Source organism: Bison bison, unplaced genomic scaffold (genome assembly GCF_000754665.1).
Source record: "Bison bison bison isolate TAMUID 2011002044 unplaced genomic scaffold, Bison_UMD1.0 scf7180017864037, whole genome shotgun sequence".
In the NCBI taxonomy this organism is placed as follows: domain Eukaryota; kingdom Metazoa; phylum Chordata; class Mammalia; order Artiodactyla; family Bovidae; genus Bison; species Bison bison.
Window position 1 is genome coordinate 9885221 of NW_011494609.1, and position 22189 is coordinate 9907409.

The following is a 22189-nucleotide window of genomic DNA, read 5'->3' on the forward strand; positions in this document are numbered from 1 at the left end:
CTCCCCAGGATGGTTCTCACATTCTAAAGTATTTCATTCTTCTCCAATTTCCAGCATATTTTACACCTCAAGGGTTGGACATGGACCCTCCATTCAACTCTATCTTGAACATTTTCTAGGAACCCCTATTAAAGTAGTGCAGGTAAGCAGACCATGACATGTTGCCGACAGTAACTTCAGAAATGTGACTTGAACTGAGTGTTAAAAAAACTCCAAACCCAACAAGTTGGAAGTAGTAGTTATTCAAACAAATCAGCTCTTTTATTTCCTTTTCAATGGTGCACATCTCAAACTGGTGGAACAGACAGGTAGAAAAATAAGATTATTATAGAAAATTCCACTTTTGAGGTGTATAACAATTTGGAAACTGATCAGTAACTAAGATAACCTCTTTTCAGATGACATAAACACCTCGACAGTCCTGCTCCTGGTCCTATGGTGACACAGATTTAAATCAACATGATATATTAAAAATAGAGGAATATTCCAAAAGGGAAATGTAAATAACCTGAAGCATTTCCAGAAATACAAGTGACACATATGAATTGTGTATTGAAGGATGAAAATCTGAGATACACACATAAAATACATTTTCTGAAGCACTACTTTTAGGACTTTTTTTTTAAAGAATACAAGGCTTTCAACTCTTTAGCCAAAACATAAACACTGCTAGTGCAGAAAAGTCACCCTTTTTGAGAAAAAATCAGTGGCTGCTTTACATGATTGAACATAGGGATTTTAAACTTTAAGTATATTTAATGGTGCAAATTAACAGACATAGTAGGAAATACATCATTCTAGAACACAAAACTTCATCTTTTATTAGCACATGGTAAATCTCATCCATTTTCCCCCCCTCTCATTATGCTAATTCCAACCCTAAATTTCCAGTCTCATTGATAAGGATGTGTAAAATTATATCCACAGTCAGGAAAAAAAAAATTAAACATTCCAAGTCACCACTAGCGGCAAAGAACACCAAATTGTAAAAGAAACTGGGGTTACCAAAGTTTATTTTTGGTGATTCTCATTACAAGTGAATAGATTCTTAATTAGCTTTGCTTATTTTTCTTTAACTCACAAAGATAATTTTTGAAAAGTTTTCTTAACTCTCACTCAGAAGTGTTACTACCAGAAGGTGAGGTGCAGGTGAAATTTTATTCTAACACATGAAATGAAGCAAGCTAAAACCTTAGTTATATCAGGAAACTTTCAACTACCTCTGCACCTAACATTTAAAAAACCGGAAAAAATAAGCCCTTTTTAGACACTGGTTTCTCATGTAATTCTGATCCATGCGTGCATCATGAATAAAAAAAGTAAAATTATTCCAACGGGAAGGAAGGAAGTTCTATGGAAAAATATCAATGTCAAATTAGGCTAGGTTCCAAAGATTTTCAACATTTCAAGTTTCCTTTTAATGACATCATCAATATGACAGCTGAGTTTGTATTCAAAAATCTATTTTATAAATCTATAATTTGTAATTGTATAAGTTATAATTATAAATCTACATTGGCAAAATATTCTACTTATATAGATATGTGTGGGGCACACCTGTGTGTTAGGGCTTCCCAGGGGGCACAGTGGTGAAGAATCCACAGCCAACGCAGGAGACACAGGTTTGATCCCTGGGTCAGGAAGATACCCTGCAGAAGGAAATGGCAACCCCATTCATACTTAATACCAGTAACTAGAGGTTTTGAAGATACACTGCATCACTAGGAGGCCTGGCTTTGCTCTCACGACCACATCCCACAGTGTTGCTGACTTGGGGCATCAGGCCATCTCCGCTCGCCCCCGGGAAGGTGTTCTTACCAAGGCTGAAAGCTGGGTTTGTGTACTAGCATCTCCTGAGTCCAGAGCTGCCCGAATTCTGACAAGGATGTGTACGTTCAAAGCCAGTGTGGACCTGTGAGGATGCTGGTGTCCAGGTACCCTGAGGGAGGTTTCTGCTGCCCCCAAGCCTTTCTTCCTGGTCATGTCGCTGACAGCAGGTATCGCTGGAGAAGGAGTGTGCTCATGAAGCTGCAGGATTCTGAGTCCGTGAACTGGCCGGCAGGGCTGGGTTGACATGGCCGGATGCTCAGATCCTAAACTTCACCAGCTCCCTTTGGCTTCAGACTCTTGACCATGTCCCATGAACTTCCTAGGGCATGACCTTGAACCTGCAACCTAAGGATCATGTCCTGCTTGGGAGTTCAGATCTCTCCAGTTGTGTTAGAACAGAGGCGATGGCTCCAAAGCAAGTTTCTCTTTGACAAATTTGTACATCCTGAGAGGTTCCTTTGGAAAATTCCTAAGAAAGTAGGCTGCACCCCAAACTTGGGGGAAATGAGTTTCCTACGACATCCTGGGATGTTCTCAGTTCATCCAGACGTTGGCCATCATCTACTGACCAAGGGATATGACCTCTTATTCCCATTGCCCTTCCCAGGTTCTAGAATTCTCCTAGTCCCAACCAGCACCTACTCCCTGTTCCTTGGATGAACCAGTCTTCACCTGGATCAGGTAATGCCAAGCAAGTGTAAGGGGCCACGTTTTCTGTGTTTCTGTGCTGACATCTAACACGTTTCCAGTTTGAATGTTCTTGAAATTTGGAGTTTTCAGCTGTGTGAAATACATGACATCTCCCATGGCTTCAGCAATGTTAAGAGTAAAAGAAATCTGCTGATTCCTGGAACTGAAGCCATTTTCCAAAAGAGCTAATTCCGCTTATTTTGTTAGCATACTTTCGATTGTATTTGTATTTTCCCCTCCTCACTTTCAAAATGTATTTTTCCATCTTGCTATTTAATTGAAAAACTGCCACAAGTTCAAATCTGAAATTCTTAAAACCCACGGAAACTGTACACAACAACTTCTGTTGTGTGGAGTTTTCTTGGCCCCAGAAATCTAAGTGTCTCTTTTGGCAAAACTCATCATTTTACATTTTATGGTTGGTGTTTAGTTGTTTTGCCTAAAAGAGATAACACCCTCAGTGGCAAGTATTCCCTCTGAACAGTTCTGTTATCAACTCTAGTAAGTTTATGCAAGAGAAAAATGCACTGGGACTCCACTCAATTATTTGCTTTCTGCTAATAAGGATGAAGTCTGTGAAACTCAATTATTGTTGTTTATGGAACCGGCTGTCAGGCAGTGATTTATTTCTAATGACATCAGGTGACACCAGGCTAGAACTTGGCACTAAACCATGCCTGGCAACTCCCCCAGTGGGGATCTGGTAAGAGGAATTTGACAAATTTCTATTTGAGAGGAGACCCTATTAAATGAAGAAATAGTCCTTCTGCTTCTCTTGAAGGAGATAATGGAATCCCCAAAGCAAAACTGCTTTGCAGAATCTACAGCCCAAAGCTCTGTGAAGTTGTTAATACCTCATTGCTGGGAGTTACTTTCACAGTTTTGAACTGTAACTGACCCCAAATTTATTTCGGACCAAAAAGTCTGCATTTCACAGAAGCAGGTAAGAAAAATCCTTACAAAAGTCTGGGAGAGGGCTGTGTTCAGGGAGACCGTCCCTGTTGTCACACACCAGGAATCTATTTCTTTAACACCAGGTCCCTGTGTTTTGGCTCATAAGAAACACAAAATAGTTCACCATGGTGATCACACACCAGTCGGTTGCAGTTCTTCTAAATTCCAGAGGAAAAAATATAATCAATCCCCATCTCATTGCTATTTTTGATAAACAGTTTCAGGTTCTGAAGACAGGGTTTCATTTCAGGCTTCTGAATAACTCATCAAGAATATAAAGCATCAGCCTATTTAAAAAAATACATTGTTCACGTAAAAACATCCTTTTTCTATCAGAGAGTTGACAAGGTTTTGACAAAAACCTGATGCTAATTTGCATCTTTCAGGAGAGGACCATCTTCCAGCCCCTTCCACAGTGTGCTGCCTGATAAAAATGATACCCCCAAAGGGCTGCTATCTCCTTTCCTGTTCAAAGCAAGCCTGCTTGAAGGTTTGCCAAGCGAAGGATCAATTTACATAACTGGAGGAGGTGCGTGTCACTAACAGGGTTTTGACTCAAAGTCCAAATTTCAGCAGCAAGGCATGCCAGGAAAACGTCCCAATTTCAATTGTCTATTTCATTCTTGTTGCTAAGTTATGCTTTTGTAATTTCAGTATTTCCATTAAAATGTCACATCCACTGACATCTCAGATGAAAAGGTAGAGGAAATTTGATAGGAAATACACAGCATTATAGCAAACTTCATTCAAACACCCAAGCCTGAAATCTAACTTGCTATTATCAAGTATTCTGGGAACCATGCCTGCTAGTTGGTGGCAGGAGAGACGGTCTCCAGCTCAGAAACCAAACACGGGCAAATGAAACAGAAGATGCCCGAGTAAAGCAATAAGCAGCAGAATTAACCGGGTCGTATATACAATCACCTCCTTTTATTTCAGGAGTTTGGGTTTTTCAGAGCAAGGGGAAGGTACTGTCAAGAGGTGTCACCTTCACGTCCAGGTAAAGTGGACCACCAAATAGGAACCCATGAAAAAGCCAAGAGGGCAAAAAGAGAATTGGACTTCCCAGGGATTTCTATCTCTGAAATGTATTTTGAAATTATTACCTCTCAACTAGCTGAGGCCGGAAATGGCAATGAACTTCTGATGACAATGTCCTGTTCTCATCCCATTTCAAGAGGGCCCCATTCTCACCACAGCCACACCTGAAGGCATCTTAAAGAACACAGAAGATCCATGTTCTAAGATGTAACTCGGTCCTTTGCCACAAGACTGAGTGGCCCTGGGGCCCACTTAGTGTCCGCGAGGACACTAAGACACACATCAATGGCCCTGCATCTCTCCGGCACAGTTGTCTTTGGCAGGGTCATCTATTTCTCAATATGGACGTGACTTGGGGAGACAGTGAACCAGGCAGGTGACTGAAACATCCACAGGAACACGAACAACATCCCAGCCAGAGGCGATGCTTCAGTGAGCCCTTCCGGGTTTGTAGTGTGTATCTGACCCACCCCAACAGTGATGCAAAGGGACCCTTGAACTTGGCACACAGCAAGAGAAAGGATATTGCCTTTAAACCCTTCTTGTAATGACCTCAAGTTAAAGGCTTCTGCTTTTCTTTGCCAAAGTCCTCAAATAAATGCTAGCAAGTGTGGAGTTCCCCAAACAAGGAAACCACCGCACACCTGACTCATCACCAAAGACTGAACATGCCAAAGGGAAGAAGCATGTAGGTCAGCTGCTTGTCGCACCTGGTCAAGCTGTTTCAGCTGGGTGTGCTTGAGCCTTGGCGGTTCTGCGCACAGAAGCTCATGGTTCCAAAGCACAGGAAAAAGTAGACATTCCCTCACATCCTCGGAGAGCTGGTCAGGGATATGGGCACTGAGCCATGTCTCTATTTCCCAAAAGAATAATCAGCAACCTACCTTCAGGGGAGACCTGGAAAAGAAACAGTTAAGCTATTGAAAGAGAATCTGTTTTTCTCCTTCATACGGTGTTTATTCATTTTGGGTAAGAGTAAGCGTATGTGATGATAACCAGCTCCGTGACAGAACATCTCCAGGTTGATCTGCAGTTCAGCACCTATTGCGTTTCTCCTGCTGGAAAGAGGATTCTTTAGGTGGGGGCAATGGCTGGAACCAGGCTGCCTGTACCCTCAGCAGGCACAGGACCCTGGGCCAAGTGTTGACAGAGGTAGTTTTTACTTTCATACCCATAGTACTATGCAAGTATTGAGTACAAAGAGTAGGCTTCCTTTGCATTTGAAGGCTTTCTGTCTTCAGAAGAGGCTGGTGGAGACTTGAGTGATCATCTCTTCCTAGTAGAGTCCAGCTCGCCTTCAGATCACAGGGAGACCCAGGACTTCCCGGGTGGTGCTAGTGGTAAAGACCACCCCTGCCAATGCAGGAGATGCAAGAGCCTTGAGTTCGATCCCTGGGACAGGAAGATTTCCTGGAGGAAGTCATGGCAACCCACTCCAGTATTCTTGCCTGGGGAACCCCGTGGAGAGAGGAGCCTGGCGGGCGACAGTCCATAGTGTCACCAAGAGTTGGACACAACTGAAGCAACTGAACACGCAGGCAGAGCCCAGAGAGACCCAGAAAAGGGGCCTGATGCTCTCCTTCCAACTCAGAAAGGGGCAGGATGTTTTTTTTATCATCAGGCCCCAGACGACTACTCCCACTGTCATATTGCAAACCTTTTTGTATCACTTTGACGCAGATGGATCCTGGTACAAAATACCCTTAAATGTGATCAATACAAAAAGCTTCCCATTAGCTAAGAAGAGTTATAAAGTATATGCACTTATTTCTCCAGACATAGAAGGGAAAAGAGAACAAGCCAAGGCTTGTGTGGTTTTTTTGGGGGGGAGTTGAGGGGGTGGGGGGTGGCACACCCAAATAGTTTGGCATAACCAGCTACATAAAGCCTGAAGCCCAATTCACTCTGTTTTGATTAAGAATGAGGTGCTTTTTTATTATCATTTTCCTTGGAAGTAGGGGAGAAAGAGGAAGCTGTAAAGTCAAGAATCAAAATACAGTGAATCTGGAAGGCATCTGGAAGCAAAACAGAGATTTAAGACTAGTGCGCACAGGAAGAAGCCTTGCCTTAAAACCCCTGCCTGCTGCACTGAATCGTCTTAATTGTCGAGTTCACGGTCACTAGGCTTTTCTCTTCATTTCCAGCGATGCCGTACGAGCGAGGACTCATCGTTGACCACCTCGGGATCTCGGGGGTGATGCCTACACCGGACCGGAAGTAGCAGCAGGGTGATTAAAACGAGAAGGATGACTCCACACACGCTCATGAGAGTATAGGAGACGATCCACAAAACGGGCTCGTTCAACGGCAGGGCAGGGACGCAGTTGCTGGCTATGTCCTCTGTTGAGAAAGGCCCAGAAATTTCAGACACTGGAGCACCTGCGATTTCTGAGGAGACAGAAGGGGGAAAAGCCACAGCTATGAAACGAGCAGTCATCTCTATCACATGACACAAGAGACAACCGTTTGCTTTATCAGCCACAGTCAAGTCACATTGGCTCTCATCTTCCAAAGGCCCCAGAGTCTGAGCGCACACCAGGGAGGTCTCGGTGGCCGTGTGCCTTCAGAGGGTCCAGTCCCCTTCTTGCTGGAGTGACAGTGTGTCTCAAGGTCTGCAGGTGCTGAACCCACATGGCAGAGAGCAATGTGTGGAAGGACACTGAAGCATCAGGTCCTTCACGACAGAACGGAGCACCAGGCAGGTGAGCATGTACCACTCAGAGCCCGCTTGTGAGTCGCGTGGCTGTGTGCCCTCAGTGGAGATGGGCAAGGAAGAGTAAGAAGCATCTAGCACAGAAAACTCAGCTGCACCTGCCAGAATCATGGGGATTTACCCTGTGGAGTCACCCTGAGTTCCTGCTCCGTGGTCGATTCCATAGTAGGTAACATGCCTACATCAGCCTGACCCACACTCCTAATGGGTTCCAAGACCAGTGGGGTCAGCCTGGCCCAGGAGACTTTTCCCCACCCCACACTTGCCCCACACTTAGACTTGTACACATCTCCAGTGTACACAGTGCCCAGAATCAACAGAGGTAAATGAGGGACTTCCCTGGTGGTTCAGTGGTTAAGACTTTGCACTTCCATTGCAGGGGGAGTGGGTTCAATCCCTACTCAGGGAACTAAGATCCCACATGCCCTGAGGTGAAAAAAATAAAATAAAAAGAGTGTTAAATGAGTATACCAGTGGATTTAGGACATAGTTGGTAACAAGGAAAAAAAAAAACAAAAACAAAACAGCTACAATTCTACCCATTACTTTGCAAACTGATTCCTGAGAAGCATTCTCCCTGGAGAAGGACTTCCCAAAGCAGGTTTGGGGATCACTAGTATTTCATTTGTCTGTACTAGACTGATCTGCTCCTTTCCAAGTATAGAATTTACTTGGCATCCCAAGTTTTACTTGGAAAAAGGAAAAGGCCTCATTTAAACTGACTCATTTAAACCCATTTAAACTGACTGCTAAGCATTTAATTTTCCTATAGGTAAAGCCTCAAGATCCTAAGGCCTGCCCAGTAAGATCTTTTTTTACTGAGGGAAGAAAAAGTCAAAACAATAATGGAATCACAGCCTTTAAAGGTATGGTCTAAAGTGAGGGAAAAGACAAATGTGAATAATTTGCAAAGAGGTTGCTTTTTCTTACTACAGATGTGGATTCTGTTAACACGGATCCATGGCTTTTTCTCTTCCCAGGTGGCGCTAGTGGTAAAGAACCTGCCTGCCAATGCAGGAGACATAAGCGAAGTGGGTTTCATCCCTGCATTAGGAAGATACCCTGGAAGAGAATATGACAACCCGCTCTGTATTCCTGCCTGGAGAATCCCATGGAAAGAGGAGCCTGGAGGGCTACAGTCCACAGGGTCACAGAGAGTTGGACATGACTTAAGTAACTTAGCATGTAGCATGCCTGACTTTTTCTAAAAGTGATGGGAGAGAAAAGCAAGAAACAGAACGTGAAAACATCTCTGAAGAGAGGGATGCGGACCTTCTGTTCGTCTAGACGCTCAAGTGCCTACAGCCATCCTCAGCTAACGACAGAAAGAAAAGTGAAGTGTTAGTCACTCAGTTGTGTCAGACTTTTTGCGACCCTGTAGACTGTAGTCCGCCAGGCTCCTCTGTCCATGGGATTCTCCAGGCAAGAATACTGGAGTGAGTTACCATGTTCTCCTCCAGGGATCTTCCTCACCCACGGACTGAACCTGGGTCTCCTGAATGGCAGGCAGATTCTTTACCATCCAAGCCATAGGGAAGCCCTAGAGCATTTAACAAACATTACATAACAAGGGCTTCCCTGATGGCTCAGTGGGTCAAGAATTCACTTACCAAGCAGAAGATGCAAGACACACAGGTTAGATCTCTGGGTCAGGAAGATCCCCTGGAGAAGGAAATGGCAACCCACTCCAGTATTCTTGCCTGAAGAATCCCATGGACAGAGGAGCCTGGTGGGCTACAATCCATGGGGTCACAAAGAATTGTATACGATGGAGCATACACATTGTTACATAACAAAAATAACCTTTATTACAAAGGGATAGTATGGTAAAAAATTGGAAACTGTAAGTAAACAAGGAAATAAAAACACGCTCAAAATTTACCACTCAGAAATAGCCAATACTGACATTTTTGGATATAATCAAAGGCATCAATTTTTTAAACAAAGACGGAATCATGCTGTTCCATACACTGTATTTTCACTTTATATGTGATATGTCTTTTCATATCATTTAATTTTCAACCATGCTGTTTTTATGATTATACAAAAACCATATTATAGATGTATCAAATCTGCTTACCAATCTCTGAGTCCATTTAAGTGGTTTTTAATATTTCCACCACTGTGAACACTGACATATGAAACATCATGTACCTAAGTCTTTGCCCTTATTCATAGTTTGTTTCAGAATGAATTAATAAAGTACAACTATGGGTCAAGGTACGCTCACTTTTAGGCATCTAGATATATGCTGACAACATACACACAAGAAAGGCTGAGACTACACACGTGCCCATCAACACAAGCTGGGGTGCCACTTCTCACACTCTTACCAACATCAGCATCTGTAAGGAAGAACGATGGTTCTCAATCCAAAACCATGTCTGTAGTTCTTTGATTACTAGTTGGGGGCCCATTTGAAAAATACCCTCATTGACCATTTCTATTATAATTCCTATCTTTTTCTCATGGATTTGTAAGAGTCATGTATATAGTAAAAAAACTTTCTTTTGTTGCAAATATCCTTCCACAGTAGGCCATTTGTCTTTTCAAAGATTCATTTCCTTTATAAATAGAGAAGCTTTAACAAGCAATTATGAGAATGAAACATGCTTAGTGGAAAGATAATATCTTAATAGAACAAAGCACCAAGAAATGAAAAGTCACTTGAAACCACTTCTGTTTCCAGACAAGATGGAAGAGGGACAAGATTTACCCTTCCACTTGAAACAATTAAAATAATAGACCAAAAAAATATGAAAAAGATTCTGAAGATATTAAAATGTGGGTAAAGAGACACAGTAAACCCTGAGGGATGGAAACAGATGGAGCCAGCCTCCCACGTACCCTTCTTCCTACACTGAGAGAGTTTCTGGGCAGTGGAACAGTCAAGGGTGTCACCCAAGTTGGGGGGACAGAGGCAGAAACCCAGAGAAGCAAAGGCTCTTGGGGTTTGCAGGTAGCAAGATGCAGAGGAGAGAGTGAAACCCCACACATCCCCAGAGGACTTCCCCGGAGCCGTCAGCCCAGCGCTGACCTTAAAATGAATGAGGGCCAGTGAAAGAACCACTTGGAAGGATGAAAAGAAACTGTGCTTGGAGCTCACACAAGAATCATGTGAGCTCACACAACAATAATAATTCTTATGCTCACATAAGAATAATGACTGTGGCCAGTTATTTCCTGTTTAACTGCTTCCCATAGTGAAAAACAAAAACCCAGAAAAACTCACTCTTTAAGGGTACTTAAAGAGTACTAAAGGTCTTTCCTTTGTAGTAGGAAAGATTATCCCTAGACTAACACTACTCTGATGCCTCTGATAAAGCTTAAAAGCAAGACAAAAAAGGATCAAACTCTTTATGAGGAAATTAATTGTGACCCAGAACAAATCTCAAGAGTATTTTAAAGAACACAAAAGTATTCAGCACCCAACAGGGTAAAATTCACAATGTTTGTCATCTAATACAAAATTACCAAAGTGCAAAGAAACAGAAAAATTCATAACAGGGAAAAATTAATAAATTAAACTTTAGGAAGAAATAACACAGGTGATAGGATTATTAGAAATTATATTAAGTCAGTTATTATTACTCTATTCTACTTAGGAAATGATAGACAAAATATTCAGTTCAGTTCAGTTCAGTCACTCAGTTGTGTCTGACTCTTTGCGACCCCATGAATCACAGCACGCCAGGCCTCCCTGTCCATCACCAACTCCCGGAGTTCACCCAAACTCATGTCCATCGAGTTGGTGATGCCATCCAGCCATCTCATCCTCTGTCGTCCCCTTCTCTTCCTGCCCCCAATCCCTCCCAGCATCAGAGTCTTTTCCAATGAGTCAACTCTTCGCATGAGGTGGCCAAAGTATTGGAGTTTCAGCTTCAGCATCAGTCCTTCCAAAGAAGACCCAGGACTGATCTCTTAGTCACATTACATAGAGACATGTGCTCAGTTGTGTCCACCTCTTTTGTGACCCCATGGACTATAACCACCAGGCTCCTCCGTCCATGGGATTCTCCAGGCAAAAATACTAGAGTGGGTTGCCATTTCCTTCTCCAGGGAATCTTCCCAACCCAGGGATTGAACCCACGTCTCCTGTGTCTCCTACATTGGCAGGCAGATTCTTTACCACTGTGCCACCTGGGAAGTCCTAAAATACAAACTATAAAAAAGACATAAATCAAACTTCTAGGGATTAAAAACTACATGACATGAGATGAAAAATATACTGGATGGTGTTAATAGCAGGTTACACATTGGGAAAAAAAAGATAAGTGAACTTGAAAACACAGCAATATGAATGACTAAAATGAAACAAAGTAAAATACTGAAAAAAAAATAGAAAATCAGTCACCTGGGCAACCACCCAAATAAGAGGAGAGGATGGGAGGCAGAAAGAGTATATGAAGCAATAGGAACCAAAAATTTTCCAAACGGGATAAAAACTATAAACCCACAGATCCAAGAGACTCAGAGAACCCCAAGTACAAGAAACACAAATACACTAGTGAATTGCTGATAACCAGTGTTAAAGAGAAAATCTTTAAAGAAGAGAGGAAAAGAAATATTATGTACCAAGCAACAAAGAAAAGGATTGTAGATGATTTCATGTCAGAAACTATACAAGCTCTAAGACAGTGGAGTGATATCTTTAGAGTACCAAGGGGAGAAACCCAGCCAGCCTAGAATTCTATCCCAAACAAAAGTATTTATGAAAAGTGAAGATAAAGCAGTGTTTTCAGACATATACAAGCTGAAAGAATTGACCATAAGCAGACATACACACACATACACTCATGTATTCATATTGAAATATTATTCAGTCTTAGAAGGACATCTTGCCATCTGAGCAACAAGGATGAGCCTGAAGAATACTGCTAAGTGGAATAAACCAGGCACAGAAGGACAAACACGGCACGATCCATCTACATATGAAATCTAGAAAAAGTCAAACATAGATTCAGAGAGTACAACAGTGGTTGCTGGGGGCTGGGGGTACAGGTAAGGGGAGATACTGGTTAAGGGAGGCAAAGTTTTAGTTATGCAAGATGAGTAAGTCTGGGATTTAAGGTACAGCATGGTGACTGTAGTTAACAGTACTGTAGACTTGAAATTTGCTAAGAGGGTGTACTTAAGTGTTCTTACTACCAGCAAAAAAAAAAGGAAAAAAGGATTATGTGAGATGATGGATATGTTAACTACTTTGAGTAATCATTTTACAGTGGGTTCCTCGGGAGCTCAGTGGTATAAAAACAGCAACAAAAAAACCTGCCTGCCAATGCAGGAGACGTGGGTTCGAGCCCTGGGTTGGACAGACCCCTGGAGGAGGGCATGGCAACCCACTCCAGTATTCTTTCCTGGAGAATCTCCATGGACAGAGGAGCCTGGCAGGCTACAGTCCATGGGGTCACAAAGCATTGGACATGACTGAGCAACTAAACAACAATAAATCATTTTACAACGTACATGCATATCAAAACATCAAGTTGTACACCTTTAATATACATAGCTTTTATTTGTCAATTATACCTCAATAAAACTGAAAAAAAGAAAGAAAGCATTACCTCAGATCTGAACTATCAAATGCACTAAAGGAAACCCTTCCAGCAGAAGAAAAATGAGATCAGGTAGAAACAGGGGTTTACACACAGAAATGAACACTAGAAATGGTAACTATGTAGGCAATTGTAAAATCTTTATTTCTAACTTTAAATATTTAAAAAGATAACTGACTGATTCAAGCAAAAGTAATCACAATGTACTCCAATCTTCAATTGGAGAAATGTACACAATCTCCAATGCAGGAGACATAAGAGATGTGGGTTCGATCCCTGGGTCGGGAAGAACCCCTGGAAAAGGACATGGCAACCCACTCCAGTATCCTTGCCTGGGAAATCCCATGGACAGAGGAGCCGGTGGGCTACAGTCCATAGGGTCACACAGAGTTGGACACAACTGAAGTGACTTAGCATTCACGCACAGGAGATTTGTAAAATATATATGATAGTAATATTCTAGAAAGGACAGAAGGCAAGAAAGGGAAGGGCGGTTTGTAGGTTTGTTTACTACAGGAAGCGGTAGGCGTGATAAAGTAAATGGATACTATAAACCCTAGAGCCACTAAAATAACACAGCCAAGAGTCATAGCTAGTAAACTAGCCGAGGAGATAAAAATACTCAATTCAAGAGAAGATGGAAAAAGAGAAAAAAGGAACAGCTGAGACAGAGAAAACACATAGCAAGACTACAGACTCAAATCCAACCGTATCAATCATCTCATGAAATATAAATAGTCTACACTAGGGGTTTGTGAACTTTTTCCATAAAGACCAGACTGTAAACATGTTAATTTTGGGGGTCACACATGGTTTCTATCATATATTCCTTCTGATTTTTTAACAACCATTTAACAATGTAAAAACCATTCTTAGTTCACGGGCCATATGGAAGCAGGTCACATGCCAGATTTAGCTACTGGCTGGTGTTTGCTGATGTCTGGTCCAAGCACTGCAGTTAAAAAATGGGGATTGTCAAACTGGATAAAAAGCAAGACCCAACTATACGCTACCTACAAGAAACCCACTTTAAATGTTACTACTCAATTATGTTGAAAGTCATAGGATTTAAAAAGATGTATAGTGCCAGCGCTCATAAAAAGAAGCCCAGAGTACATATAATAATATCAGACAGGAGATCCAGAGCAGAGTACTATCAGACAAATACAGTAATTTCATAATGATAAAATGTTCAGTTCATAAACATGGCATAATACTAGATGTTTTTATACCTAATAACAGAATTTCAAAATACATAAAATAAGAATGGTAAAAGTGTAAGGAGGAAGAAACAATTTTACAAAGAGAGTAAGAGATTTCAAATTCTTTTTCTTAAAAATAGATAGAAAATAACAAAGGACATAGATGACCTGAACAATTCTCTCACCTAACTTAACAATTATAGAATACTCCACCCACACAACAGAACATGCAGTTTTCAAGAGCACTTGGAATATTTACCAAGATAGACTATTTCCTGGGCCACAATACAACTTTCAATACATTGAAAAGGAGTCAACTTATAGTAAGTGTGCTCTCTGGCAATGGTGGAACTAGACTTAGCAACTGAAAGATGACTGGAAAATCCCTAAATATTTGGAAACATTTCTAAAACTATAAAATGCTTAGAAAAAACATAGGAGGAAATCTTCATATCATCAAGTGGAGCAACAAATTTCTTAGCTATAACACCAAAATACACAATTTATAAAAGAAAAACATCAATTGAGTCTTATTTCATAAAAATTAAGAATACGTCCTCTTCGAAAGACAATGTTAAGAGGCTGAAAATATTGGGAGAGAATATTTGCAAGTCCCATTTTTGACAAGAGATTTGCATTCTGAATATAAAAAATTCTGACTCAAAAATAAGAAAACAAGTGTGTGTGCTAAGTTGCTTCAGCATGACTCTGCAACCCTATGGCCTGTAGCCTGCCAGCCTCCTCTGTCCATGGGACTCTCCAGGCAAGAATATTGGAGTGGGTTGCCATGCCTTCCTCCAGGGCATCTTCCTGACCCAGGGATCTAACCTGAGTCTTTTTATCTCCTGCGACGGCAGGCGGTTCTTTACACTAGCACCACCTGGGAAGCCCAAGAAAACAGCAACTTAGTATAAACATGGGCAAGAAAACCAGAAAAGATACTTCACCAAAGAAGATGCTGCTGCTGCTAAGTCGTTTCAGGCGTGTGCGACCTCATAGACGGCAGCCCACTAGGCTCCTCTGTCCCTGGGATTCTCCAGGCAAGAACACTGGATTGGGTTGCCATTTCCTTCTCCAATGCATGAAAGTGAAAAGTGAAAGTGAAGTTGCTCAGTCGTGCCAGACTCTTAGCGACCCCACGGACTGCAGGCTACCAGGCTCCTCTGTCCATGGGATTTTCCAGGCAAGAGTACTGGAGTGGGGTGCCATTGCCTTCTCCGAAGAAGATGGGTGAATGGCAAATAAGCACATGAAAAGATGGGAAAGCCTATTAGCCATTAGGGAAAGGCAAATTTAAACCACAATAAGACACCACTACCTACCTACTAGGGGCTTCCCCAGTAGCTCAGTGGTAAAGAATCCACCTGCAATGCAGGAAACATGGATTTGACCCTTAGGTTGGGAAGATCTTCTGGAGCAGGACTAAACAACAGCAGCAGCTACCTATTAGAATGGAAAAGACTGGCCATATCAAATGCTGATGAGTATGTAGATGCACTGAAACACTCAATCACAGCTGGTGGGAATGGAAAATGATGCAGTCAACTCTGAAAAACAGTTTGGCGATTTCTTAGGAAGAAAATCACGTCCCCTTGATACGACTCAGCCATTCCACTTCTAGGCATTTATTCAGGAGAAATGAAAATTATGTCCAAGGACTTCAACACTAATTTTCAGAGCAACTTAATTTATAACAGCCCTCAAACCCAGAAATAACCCAAATATCAAAAGGTGAAAGGGGGTAAACCAATTATATCTGTGCAACTGAGTAGGCTGCAGTCCAGGGGGTCGCTAAGAGTTGGACACGACTGAGCGATTTCACTTTCACCTTTCACTTTCATGCATTGAAGAAGGAAATGGCAACCCACTCCAGTGTTCTTGCCTGGAGAATCCCAGGGACGGGGGAGCCTGGCAGGCTGCCATCTATGGGGTCACACAGAGTCGGACACGGCTGAAGCGACTTAGCAGCAGCAGCAACTGAGTACTGCACAGCATAAAAGTGAATGAACTAGTGATACATGAAACAAAAAGAAGTCAATCTTAAAACAATTACGCTGAGTGAAAGAAGCCAGGCAAAAAGGAATGCATGCTATGATTCATTTATATGAAATTCTAACAAGGGAAAAGGAATCTGTAGTGACAGAAGGCAGAGCAGGGGCTATCTGGGGTTGGGGTTGGGGGCAGCAAGGTCTAGGGGGTAGATAGAAAAGTACAAGGAAATTTGGGGGCTTGATGGAAATATTTATCATCTTATGTAAAACTTTTCAAATTGTACCCTGTAATGTGAACGGCTCATTTCATATCTCAACAACATTTTTAAAAAATCAAAAGAACAAGGCAGTCAAAAAATGCATCAAAGAATAACAGATGTGAAAATGATTGCATTCAGGATGAAAAAGAAAAAACAAAACCAACCCCAGATCTGTTAGGTTGCTAGCAATTGATTTTAGCATTGTTCTTTAAGTGGAATGCCCAAGCTTATACACTTTTTCATATCACACACACACCTTCCTAGACTTATGATGGGGTTACATCACAATAAAAGCATGGTGAGTTGAAAATATCACTAAATCAAAAATGCATTTAATACACCTAACCTACTGAACACCCTGGCTTAGCCTGGACTATCTTAACTGAGCTCAAAACACCTACATTTGCCTACAGGTGCGCAAAATCAGGGCTTCCACTTAGCTCAGTGGTGAAAATCCACCTGCCGTGTAGGAGACCTGGGTTTGATCCCTGGTTCAAAAAGATCCCCTGGAGGAGGAAATGGCAACCGACTCCAGTATTCATGCCTGGGAAATCCCATGGACAGAGGAGCCTGGTGGGCTATAGTCTACGGGGTTGCGAGAGTCGGACACGACTTAAAGGCTGAGCATGTACACATGGGCAAAATCATCTGAGACAAACCCTATTTTATAACACTGGGTTGAATCTCTCCTGTAATTTATTGAATACTGTATTGAAAGTGGAAAACAGCACCTGTGGGTACCGAGTAGTTCTAAGGATATCGGTTATTTACACTTGTGATCACCTGGCTGACTGGGAGCTGTGGCTGCCACAGCCCAGCACCCCACAAGCATCGGACCACGTATCGCCAGTTCAGTGAAGGATCCAAATTCACACCTCGAAGTAAACTTTTTACTGAATGCATATGGCTTTCACACCATTATAAAGTCAAAAAATCTCAAGTCAAACCATCGTTTAAGTCTAGGACCATCTGTACATATATATAAATACAATAAAAATAGTAAAAAAAAAAAAATCATCCAACTTTCTTTAATGTACGTGTGTCGTTCTTATAATCAGGAAAGTTATGTATCTTTTAAAAAGTTTTTGAGAACTAGCACCCATTTAAGGTTGTCAGACATAATGTATCATCTGGAGACACCAGACTTCTCATTTACTAACTAGCTACTCAACATGAAGGGCTTTCCAGGTGGTAAAGAACTTGCCTGCTAATGCAGATGTTAAAGATGCAGGTTTGATCCCTGAGTTGGGAAGATCCCCTGGAAGAGGAAATGGCAACCCACTCCAGTATTCTTGCCTGGAGAATCCCATGGACAGAGGAGCCTGGTGGGCTATAGTCCATGGGATCACAAAGAGCTGGACATGATTGAGCATCTGACCATAGCACTCAACACTAAAGGAAAGTTGATTTTCAATTACATCTGGGACTTCCCTGGTGGTCCATTGGTGACCTGCCAATCTGCCTGCCAATCCAGGGAACATGGGTTTGATTCCTGATCTGGGAAGATCCCACATGCTGTGGGGCAACTAAACCCACACACTACAACTACTGAGCCAGTGCCCTAAACCTATGCTCCAGAACAAGAGAAGCCACCGCAATGAAAAGCTCGCACACTGCCACTAGGGAGTAGCCTCTGCTTGCTGCAACTAGAGAAAGCCTGTGTGTAGCAGCTAAGACCCAGTGCAGTCAAAAATTATTTATTTAAAAATAAATGAATAATAAATAAACAACATCTAGAGGATATTTTCTAGAAATGCCACTCACAGAAAAGCCTGCACATATATTCAGTTCAGTTCAGTTCAGTCTCTCAGTCGTGTCCAACTCCTTGCACATATATTACACATACTATTAATTCTTTGGTCTCAGAACTTTTAACTTCATTTGTTGTTTAGTCGCTAAGTCATGTCCAACTCTTCGTAACCCCTGGAATGCAGCATGCCAGGCTTCCCTGTCTTTCACTGTCTCCCGGAGTTTGCTCAAACTCCATGTCCACCAAGTCGGTGGTGCCATTCAACCATCTCATCCTCTGCCACCCACTTCTCCTCTTGCCCTCAATCTTTCCCAGTATCAGGGTCTTTTCCAATGAGTCGACTCTGCATCAGGTGGCCAAAGTATTGGAGCTTCAGCATCAGTCCTTCCAAAGAATATTCAGGGTTGATTTCCTTTAGGATTGACTGGTTTGATGTCCTGAGAAGCCATAGTATACTGTAGCTAAAAGCATGGTCCCTGGGGTTCAAATCCTACTTGTCACTTACGAGCTGTGTCATTTTGGTCAAGTTATTTAACTTCAGTGCCCTGCAGTTTCCCATCCGTAAAGAGAAGATAATAACAGCACAGTCCTTGTTGTGTGGGTTATCAAGTGAACAGGAGTTAAGTACTTAGCATGGCGCCTGGAGTAAGGCCAATGTTTACGGAATGTCAGCTGTTAACACACTGTTATTCTAAATCCTTTCACCAGAGTCTTGGGTTAAAATTTTAATCATGCATTTTTCATCTTATCGCCTAGGAGGTGAGGACCTAGTTGATAATGAATGTCTGAAGAAGATATCTCCTTTACCAACTATAACATTTATCATGGTCAGGTCCTTTCCATCACAGTGTACGAAACAAAGTGACTTGTCCCCTTTGATGGATGGAGTAGTCAGTACTGAGATGTGCTCTGAGTGGACATGGTTTACTAGAAAAGTGTCCTGGGTTACAGGACAGGTGTAATGGGTTTGGTACCACCTTGCTCTGCAACTACCTGAAGTCGTTTACTATCCCGAAGCCTCGTTGTTGTTTTCTGTAAAGTGAGGAAGCAGGGCTGCCTAATCTATGTCTTTGGGGGCCCTTGGCTTTGGCATCATTTGGTTGTACTCTAAGTAAATGTCAGAGGCGTATCTCTGAGACTCTGTTCTTAAGCTAACTTTCCTATTTTTAAACATGAACCAGAAGATCCAATTTCAACCTGCAGCAAAGAAAATTCACAGTGAAACGACTGCCACAATCCATGATGTGTCTCAGATTTTCTAAGCTGAAATCTATACAGCTCTTGGGTGGTAAATGTCTCAATCTATAAAAAGAGATGGGTGGTATTTCAGAAGCTTTGGATACATTAAGAGAAAGTTGTCAATTTTAGCACTTTATTATTTTCCTAGCTTTAGGACACTTGGCCCAGGCAACAGAGAGGCAGTTGAAAGTATTGCAGTGCCTCATACCTATTCCAGGCACGGGAGACTGTGCTGAAGACCCCGGTTGGCCCGCTCCATGATTCACTGTGACTCCTGCCTTGTTTATCTGATCTGAGACTAGAATAGTGACTATCCGTAGGAGTGGAGGGTGAGTCGAGGAGAAGCAGGGGCAGCAGAACAGAAGCATCTTGGGGTCTTTTTCCAAAATACCCATCACCCTCCCACCCACCACCATTCTGATACAGCGTGGCTACAGACGGAGGTGAGGCTATGGAGCATGCATATTTTAAAAAGCTCCCCAAGAGGTTATAATCCAAGAGCTCCTACTCACTGCTCTCCTTCCTGCCTCAGCCCATCCCTTATACAGAAGTCTAATCCCAGAAACTAAGTGGTGTTTGACAAACACAGATTATTATGAAAACCAAAATAAGACCCAGGGCAGGGGAAAGGGGAGTTCCCAAAGATTTTTCAAGTGCTGGTTGATGCAAAGGTAGAACTTTCTCCTGCCATAACATAGAAATGAGAATAAAACAACGCTCAATTTAAAATATGCAGCTGAAGTCAGAAACAGACCCTAGTGCTGCAGTTTCAATACCCAGAAAGTAGGGGGCAGGGTGGTGGTGGTGGTGCCTGATGCCAGCACCAAGGAGAGATGTACTAGAGCTGAGATGCCAGTGAAAGTCTGGCCCATTGGTACAGGGAGCCAGAAAATCTCTAACAATAAGTAAGCCTGACTCTCTCTGAGGTTTGAGAAGGGGTAGAAGTTGAAGGGAAGAGAGATTCTTCCATGAGAAATGGAACCTCCAAACCAGTACCTCAAGCATGGCTGACATATAAATTTATACAACTTGGTATAGAAACCCTATATTTGGTTTGAAAACACCCAACAGAAAAATGCAAAATTGCTTTATAGGAACATTTTTACAAACCAAAGTGCGCTGAAGTCTCTCAGATGGGAAAATAAAAGCACTTTCACCAAAGATGAACTTCCCTGGTGGCTCAGACGATAAAGCATCTGCCTATAATATGGGAGACCCGGGTTTGATCCCTGGGTCAGGAAGATCCTCTGGAGAAGGAAATGACAACCCACTCCAGTACTCTTGCCGGGAAAATCCCATGGACGGAGGAGCATGGTAGGCTACAGTCCACGGGGTCACAAAAAGTTGGACACGACTGAGTGACTTCACTTTTCACTTTCACCAAAGATAAGTTCACAACAAAAAAATTACGAACCAAGTGAGAAAACAAATCCACCATGAGAGAACAATCAGCAGACACGAAACAGGGAGATGAGCTCCCCTTCAACGTTAGAAAATACAGCGATCTGCTTAAATTATACAATAGCTGCGTTTAAAGGGATTAAAAGCTCACTAAAACATCAACAAGATTATTTTTTGAACTGAACAAGCTGATTCAAAAGTTCATAAAGGAAAAGAAAATTAAGAATAGCAGAGAAGTTTTGAAAAAAAGAACAAAAGGAAAATAATACTCTACAACATATCAACTGAACAAAATAGTAAGTTCAGAAATAAATATATATTTCTCAAGTATTTATTTGAATTTGGTATGCAATAATAGTGGGACTTCAAATTAGTCAAGAAGAGATAGATCATTTGATAAATGTTATAGAAACAATCTGGTAGTCATCTTGGGGGAAGATATTTAATCTATACATTCTATGCCAGGGGAAACCAGATGTAAAAGTACTTAACTCACAGAATAATTTTAGTGAGGAAGATAATTTGAAATGGAACATTAAGCCCAAGAACCTTAGAGCAAAAGACTGATATACTTAAATGCATAAAAGTAAATAGTTTTTACACTAAAATTCATCAGAAGCAAAGTTTAAGAATAATTTACAATTGAGATACGAATTTTAGTGTTTTTCGCCCCGTCCAGACAAATGTACACATAAAGAGCTCTTACAAATTAACACAAAAAACTAAAAACCCAACAAAAAACAAATGGGGAAAAGATCAGCGTAGATAGTTCACAGAAAATGAAAAACAAATGCCTTTAGATACATAAAAAGAAACTCAACCTCACCTATATAAAGCAATACAATTAAAACTACACTGAGATAATCTTTTCCACCCATCAGATTGGCAAAATTCCCCAAGGTCACCATGTTGGTGAGTCTGACTGGAGAAACAGGCCATCACATACATTGCTAGAGAACTACTATAGCCAGGTATAAACAAGCATAACCTGTTAGGAAAGCAATGTGACAACATCCATCAAGATTACAAATGCTACACCCTTCAACCCAGTAATTTTACTTCTAGTAATCCAACCTGGAGGTATACTTTCTTATGTGTGAATAGACATATATAAATGGTGTTCATTGTAGCATCATTGTAACAACAAAAGTTTAGAAATAATCTAAATATCTATCAATAAGGATTAAACAAATTAGGAAACACCCATACAACAGATCATGATGCTCAAAAATTAATAATAAGGGAAGATTTTATGTACTCTATATGATTGACTTTGGGCTTCCCTGGTGGCTCAGACAGTAAAGAGTCTGCCTGCAATGCAGGAGACCCGGGTTCAGTCCCTGGGTTGGGAAGATCCCCTGGCAGAAGAAATGGCAACCCACTTCAGTATTCTTGCCTGGAAAAATCCCATGGAGGTAGGAGCCTGGTGGGCTACAGTCCAAGGGGTAGCAAAGAGCTGGACACGACTGAGCGACTCATTGGATTGGATAGAAAAGTAAACTAGTACATTTGAGAAAATACAAAATAGCATTTCTGGAAATGAAATATACAGTCAATGTAGTT

At 41.7% G+C, this 22189-nt stretch overlaps 1 protein-coding gene across 1 annotated transcript in view; it reads right to left on the reverse strand.

The window, feature by feature from the left end:
* Positions 1 to 226: 226 nt before the first annotated feature.
* Positions 227 to 22189, reverse strand: part of BACE2 (beta-site APP-cleaving enzyme 2) — a 112771-nt gene continuing 90808 nt past the window's right edge. The window contains exon 11 of the mRNA XM_010835013.1: positions 227 to 6903. Within this exon, the coding sequence (XP_010833315.1) occupies positions 6650 to 6903 (254 nt within the window). The 3' untranslated portion in view covers positions 227 to 6649. The remainder of the gene's footprint in view (positions 6904 to 22189) is intronic.